This window comes from Neopsephotus bourkii, unplaced genomic scaffold (assembly GCF_033783945.1).
Source record: "Neopsephotus bourkii isolate Nb327-2 ecotype Australia unplaced genomic scaffold, CSIRO-AGI_Nbou_v1 NB_1019, whole genome shotgun sequence".
Lineage (NCBI taxonomy): Eukaryota > Metazoa > Chordata > Aves > Psittaciformes > Psittacidae > Neopsephotus > Neopsephotus bourkii.
In genome coordinates, this window is record NW_026901508.1 from 47,738 (window position 1) to 54,602 (window position 6,865).

A 6,865-nucleotide genomic window follows, 5' to 3' on the forward strand; every position below is an offset into this window, starting at 1 on the left:
CCTGTACGCGATCGCACGCGGTACGGTGAATAAGCATGAGGAGCCGGAGATGCATGTGCGGTTGCAGGGCTACTACCTCGTTGGGATCACGGAGGCGTGGTGGGGTGGCTCCTGTGACTCTTTAGGAAGGACAGGGTGGGAAAATGAGGAGGGGGAGTGGCCCTTTTAGGTAAGAGAACAGCTGGACTGCATGGAGCCCTGCCTGGGGAGGGCTGATGAGCCGACCGAGAGCTTATGGGTAAGGATGGAAGAGAAGACGGGTGTGGGTGGCATTGTTGCGGGTGGCTGCTATAGGCCGCCCGACCAGGAAGAGCAAGTGGGTGAGGCCCCCTAAAGACAAACAGGAGCAGCCTCGCATTCGCAGGCCCTGGTCCTCACGGTATTGGCTGGAGGGACAACACAGCGGGGCATAAGCAACCTAGGAGGTTCCTGGAGCGTGTGGACGACAGCTTCCTCACCCAAGCGCCAGAGGGGCAAACGAGGAGAGGTACTCCGCTGGCCCTCCTACTGGCCAACAAGGAGGAGCTTGTTGGGGATGCAAAGGCAACCTTGGCTGCAGTGATCGTGAGACGGTGGAGTTCAGGCGCTCGAGAGGAGGGTGGAAAGGCAAGCTCGCACCCCTGCACTTGAGGAGAGCTGACCGCGGCCTCTTCAGGCATCTGCTTGGAAGCGTCCCATGGAATAAGGCCCTGGAGGCAAGAGGGGCCCAAGAAAGCTGGTTCGTATTGGAGGGTCACCTACTCCAAGCTCAGGAGTTGGTCCATCCCAAGGAGCAGGAAGTCGGGCCAAAATGCCGGGAGGCCCATGTGGATGAGCGAGGAGCTCCTGGCCAAACTCAAGCACAAAAAGGAAGCCCGCAGAGGGTGGAAGCAAGGGCCCACTCCCCTCCAGTAAGTAAGACGGGAGATGATCTAGTGACAACCAACATGGAGAAGGCTGAGCGAGGTACTCAACGATTTTTTTTTCTTCCGTTTTCACTGGCAGTCACTGTTCCCACGTGCCTCAAGTCCCTGAACCTCAAGGCAGGGACTGGGTGAACAAAGTCCCTCCCATCGTGGGAAACGATCCGGTTCGAGACCGCCTGAGGAGCCTGAAGATGACGAGCGGCACCTGGGTGGAACAACCCCACGCACCGGTATGTGCTGGAGGCCGACGGGCTGGGAAGTAGATTTGTAGGAAAGGACGCGGGGGGGCTCCAAGTTGAGCGTGGTGACAGCAAGTTTACGTGAGTCGAGACCGTGGCCTTGCCGCAAAGCCGGCTAATGTTATCCTTAGTCCGATAGAGAGGAAAGCAGGGGTTATATAAGCTGCAATGCGGTTGTGTAGCCCGATCAAATTGCTCGCTATTCCCCAGGGATGCAGGGCACCCTTGGGCAGCTTTGGGGGCGCTGCCTCTTTTTCTAAAAGCCTCCTACGCAGCTCAGCGCAAAGCCCCTCTCGGTCGGCCCTCGAGCCACCACTGCTGGACACGCGCTTTGTATTTATTTTGTGTCTTTCTTTTCTCCCAGGAGGGGTGCATGAGAAGCGCCTGAAGTTGAGCTGGGCCTTTCAGGGAGCAATTCAGAGCGGCTTCTCTTGGCTTCTGCAAAATGTTCCTCAAAGTTAAGGCCCGCCCCGGCAGAAGCAGTCATTTGACTGGAAGGAGCAGCACCAAAAAGCCGCAGGCACGTTTGGGGTGGAGTCGGTGGGGTGATAAATACGAGGAGACAGTAGTTCTAGCTCCAGGAGCCTCTTCGGAGGCCTCGTTTCCCGCCCACAGGCTCGCAGCACTACACGGCGCAGCCCCCTGCGCGGACTCGCCCGGTGTGTTCTCCTTCGTGGCCCCAAGGGCGCGCAAACTCCCTGAGGCCCTGTAAGCACCGCGTCGAGGAGGGCTGATCCGCCAAGGGGGCGGGGACAAGCGAAAACGGCAGGCGAGGCAGCCAATCGAAGCGCGGGATCGGCCGGCGGCGATTTGGCGGTCCAATGGGCTCTGCGGAGGGCCTGGCCGAGCGGAGGAAGCGCGGGGGCGACAAAGGGCTTTGTGGTGGCTATCGAGATCGTCGGGGCGCGGGCCGCGTGGCCCGGTGGCGCCGCTACTGTCTTCGGAAAGATCATCGGCAAGACGCTTCCCCGCCAGCGTCATCTACGAGGACGAGGTGAATGAGGAGGTGGGGGTAGCCGCGGCTTTGCTCTGTGCGCGGCTCCTCCTCCGCTCCCAGTCCCGCTGCCCCCGCGCTCGCAGGCTCCCTGAGCCGAGGACCCGTTGCGCGGTGGGGGGCCCGGGAGCGGGGCAGGGCGGGTGGCGGCGTTGCTGCGGGTGGCTGGAGGGACGGGGGACGGACGGGGCCTCTCTGGGATGTTGCGCTCTCTACTGCACCGTCCCTAAACCATCGCGCATCGCGCTTTCTCGGTGCGCCTCCCCCGTCCCCGGCTGTCGCGGCGCGTACTGGGTTGCTGATGCTGTCCGGCTCGCCTTGGTTCCCAGCCCCACCGTGCCGTGTGCGCGCGCGCGTAGAGGAGGGCCTCTGACGGGAACGCGCTTGGCGTAGGCCGCAGACGTTTGCCGCGTGATATCCCTTTGGCAGTGCAAGTCGTGCAAAGTTGGCTGGCGGGGGATGGGAGTGGTCCTGCCTCGTGTAGGATGTTAGCCTTGAAACCTTAGATTAAGCGCGCGCAGCCAACCTCCTCGGGGATGCCGGGGTGTGTGTGATGTGTGTACGTATGTATGTAAACAGCAAACGTCTGAGCAGTGACCGTAATGAGTGACTTAGTTCTGTGTTGGAGAAACGGAAGTCTTGATGTGCCTCGTAATACCACTGTAGACATTTCACGGCTCTGCTGTGCTGGGCTTTCTTTCTGAACACCCAAACCGGATTATTAAGGCAAAGAATGACAGCTTTTCTTAGTTTTCTATTGCAAAAAGAAAAAGAAGAAGAAAAAATTCTAGAAACCGGCCAGGCTGCAAAAGCTTCTCGGACCTTGTTCTGGTGGTGAAGTGGGACCGTGATAAGAGCATGCTTGCAAGGTTCACTGATGCTGGCGCATCACAGCCTGCTTGGAGCCGGAGTGAGCTGCTTAGACTGCTGGGGGGGGTGGGGGGGGTGGGGGGGGGAAGAAAAAGCAGCCATCACGTACACGATGGGAACTTTCAGTTAGTATCCCGTTGAATTTTGTCATTGGAGTGCTGATGATGAGCAGTTCGAGGTGTCTTCTTCTTTTGAAGGTAGGGTTTAGGTGCAGTACAGAGGACAGGCTCGTACTACACGCTTGCAGGCTTCCTGTGGTTATGCTTTTGTTTAGTACTTGAGCTCCCTGTACCATGGAGAGTGAATGGCCGCTCATCTTGCGCTTCACTAAATTCTTTGCTGATTCAGTTAAGTCATTTGTTCCTGCCTCTGTGTGGACCACATCTCAAATTGATAAACTGCTTAGGAAATGGTCAACCTGAATTCAAACCTACTGGAGGTTGCTAATCTGAAGTGCTGGCCCGTCTCCTTGCCCCCATCGTCTTGGATGCCGAATCCCAGTTCTGGAGGGGGGCTCTGTAACTGTGGTGGGTTTTGCGTATAAAGCGTTGATATCGCGTAAGAGAAGTCACCGTTTTGGCTTGTGTTTGGGGTATGTGGTAATCTGCTTCTGTGCGAGTTCTTTGGGGCTTACTGATTTGCTTCGGCTATTGCCTTTTTCTGGAGGCAATTACGTTTTAACTGCTTACTCTTCCTCCAGCGCCTTGTGTTCCATGCATGACCTTTCACCCCAAGCTCCGACGCTTTTCCTTGTCATGCCTAAGGAGGCAGTGATCAGGTTACCTGAAGCAGAAGATCCTGGTGAATCTGTAAGTACTGCGGTAGCCTTCTGTATGCTAAACTGTACCTGTAGTTAGTTCCTCTTTCCCCGCCCCCCCTTTTCCTCTTGATAGGGCACAGTAGCAGGCTAGCTTGGGTTTTCTGGCTTGTAATGGAGTTGAGCTTTCTGACTAAAAGTAGTGAGCTAAAGCAATGCTCATCCCTGGGTATGTAGTTCTGGTGCAAAATGCAGTGTTGTCGTGGAGCGCAGTCTGCTGCCTATTGTCATGGTTTAGAGTAAGAGCAGTAGTACTTCTGATATGGGGAAGAGGGCTTGGGGGTTTTGGCAGGTCAGGGGTGAGGAAGGGCAAAGTTGGCTGAGAAGTGTTGGATGCTTCACTTTTAGCTATAAAAGTCAAGTTCAAAGGCTCTGTAAACCCACGCAAAAGGCAGCCTAAGGTTTATTTCCGGCTGGAATTGCTTACGTCGCCTGAAGATATTAATGGGGGCTTTAACCCGGAGACAAACTTAGCTTCTGTGGTTGATTAGTACTCTGTTACTGTCTAGCTTGACAGAAATTGAGTAGCTCTTCACCCCCCACCCCCTTATAGCGTGCACAGTCGGTCTTTGTAGCTCTGCTTGGGAAACGGTGGTTGCGGGCGGACAGGCAGTAATTTTGAGGCGCAGCGGTTGACTTGCTAGGAATTGGCAATCTGGTTTCTCTGGGTGGTTCTCTGCTCTCGTCCCTTCCCTTGTCGCCCCCTTTGCGTGTGGCTTTTTATTTATTTTATTTATGGTTTCGTACTTCCTCCTCCAGCTTCTCGGGCGTTTAATGACTGTTGGCAAGAAGTGTGCTGCTCACCTGGGCCTGACTGATGGATTCCGGACGGTTGCGGGTGAAGGGCCAGAGGGTGGGCAGCCTGTCCATCATGTGCACCTACGTATTCTGGGTGGCCATCAGTTGGGCTGGCCGCCTGGCTAAGGCTTTTGTAGTCCAAGAGTTGCTGCAGGCGTACAAATCATCACTGGATGCATTTCGTCTGTTGCCCGTCAGCCTAGCCACTGTTGGTGTCTAATTTCTCGTGAGGCGTGTCTGTGGAAGGTAATAAAAGCTTTGAGCGGCAGTTGCACAATAAAGATTTAGCATGGGGATATCATCTCTGTCTTGTGCATCTTACTGAGGGGAAATAGTTCTGCAAGTTAAAACGGTGTCTCCCCGGAGCGTAAGTATGTGGAATGTTTCGGTCTGTTAACAGTGTTCCGTCGATAGATAGTGATTTGCCCTGTCATTTGAAGCCTGACAGGGGAACCGCATAGCAGCCTCCTGCGTCTTGTTGGGTGCAATCTCTTAGCTTTTTGGGAAGTGGGATGCAAGTGTGCATAGAGCCAGTGTAGGCTGCTGCTGAACCTCTAGAAAATACTGTATGGGACACTACAGGCAGGCCGTACAGGGGTGGTTTCAGCACGGTGCAGTGTGCTGGGAGCATCCAATTCCTGTTGGAGCACTCGATGAATGGCTGTGTAGTAAGGCCCCGTTGATGTCCCTTTTCTGGTGAGGAGGGGTATATACGGTAGGAGAAAACAATTGGCCTGAATGGCAGCTTTGCCGCTTCCATAGCACAGTGGACAGTTGTGAAATTTGTCAGTTTGGGTCAGCTGTCCTGGCTCTGTCCCCTCCCAAGGTCTTGCCCACCCCCAGCTTATCGGATGCTGGGGGGAAGGGTGGTTAGAGAGACAGCCTCCATGCTGTGGGAGCACTGCTCAGCAGTAGCCAAAACACTGCTGTGTTATCAAAGCCCTTCTAGCTACAACTACCCAGCGCAGCACTATGAGGGCTGCTACGGGGAAAGTCTCCTCCGTCCCCGCCAGACCCAAACCAAAAGTACATGACAGGGAGACGGCAAACTTCGTCTTTCTGTTTTTCTTTTAAGTGATCAGGTGAAGTTTGGCGACGCTGGCACGTAAGCAACCCGGGGACTTGGCCTTTATTTAATCTTTCCCGGGAGGCGATGGAAACTGATATAGGATGTTTCCTTGAAACTGCACTGGTGAGGTGCAGTGGAGTGCAATGCAGCGCTTGCTTACCGAATGATCGAGCTAGGTAACATCGATTGTTCTGCCTGTGCAAACTCCCTAAGGTATTTAGGAGGTGTTCCTACTTCCGGGGGCAGGGGAATTTTGAAGAAGCTGGTATGGCTTATACATTCAGAGGGACTGGGTGATTACCGTAAGTTTTGGAAGCCTGTGGTGCCTGGTGGAATTGATGTCTCTCCTCACAGGCAGCGTTGCCGATACTTCAGAGAGAGCAAGGCTATCAGCCCTCCCCCGCCCCCCTCCCCAGCGCTGGGGACTGTACCGCATCCCTGGGGAGGCTGTTCCAGTGGTTGATTGTTCTCACTGTTTAAAAAAATCCCAAAAGAACAAAAAAGCAAACCGCACGTTTGTCTTGTATGGTGATGAAACCTCTCTTCTGGCACAGACTTGTACCTGTCGTCCCTATGCGGCTCCTTGTGAAGAGAGTGCATCTTTCCTCTCTTTGTTGCCCCCCCTTTAAGTAGTGGAAGACTGCTGAGGTGTGTTGTGTGTTGTCGTGTCGTCGTCGTCCCCCCCCCCCCCGAGCCTTCTCTTCTCCAAGGGAGAAAAGACCCAACTCGTTCAGTTTTTGCTCATAGGGCAGGTTGTCCTGCCCTTTGATCATCTTTGTGGCCCTCCTCGGGACCCTCTCCACTCTGCCTGCATCTTTGTTGGAATTGCGGGGACCAGAACCGGAAACAGTGCTCCAGGGGTGGCTGCCTCTGCCAGAAGAGGTCAGGGTCTGCCCTGTGTCAGACAGGGCTGGTTGCAGGCAGCAGGTCACCTCCAGCATTTGCATGTAAGCAAAGAAGCTCCTAAAAGGCGCCCTTTTGGAGAAGTCCCCAAAGCCCTTTCTAGGGAGCCAACATGCTGGGGTGCCTCTCTGAAGTGCCTGTACGCGATCGCACGCGGTACGGTGAATAAGCATGAGGAGCCGGAGATGCATGTGCGGTTGCAGGGCTACTACCTCGTTGGGATCACGGAGGCGTGGTGGGGTGGCTCCTGTGACTCTTTAGGAAGGACAG

The 6,865-nt window shown here is 55.1% G+C and overlaps 1 protein-coding gene across 1 annotated transcript; it reads left to right on the plus strand.

Annotated features, from left to right (window-relative positions):
• The first annotated feature begins 1,657 nt into the window (after nucleotides 1-1,657).
• LOC133215960 (adenosine 5'-monophosphoramidase HINT1-like) lies at nucleotides 1,658-4,924 on the plus strand. Its single transcript, XM_061360333.1, has 3 exons — nucleotides 1,658-2,138; nucleotides 3,709-3,817; nucleotides 4,585-4,924. The coding sequence occupies exons 1-3, from the start codon at nucleotides 1,966-1,968 to the stop codon at nucleotides 4,747-4,749; spliced, it is 447 nt and encodes a 148-aa protein (XP_061216317.1). The 5' UTR covers nucleotides 1,658-1,965; the 3' UTR covers nucleotides 4,750-4,924.
• Nucleotides 4,925-6,865: the final 1,941 nt, after the last annotated feature.

Coding starts and splice junctions, on each gene's coding strand:
- LOC133215960 (XM_061360333.1), top strand. CDS start 1,966: ATGGGCTCTGCGGAGGGCCTGGCCGAGCGGAGGAAGCGCGGGGGCGAC. Junction 2,139..3,708: donor GCGTCATCTACGAGGACGAG/GTGAATGAGGAG, acceptor CTCTTCCTCCAG/CGCCTTGTGTTCCATGCATG. Junction 3,818..4,584: donor CAGAAGATCCTGGTGAATCT/GTAAGTACTGCG, acceptor TTCCTCCTCCAG/CTTCTCGGGCGTTTAATGAC.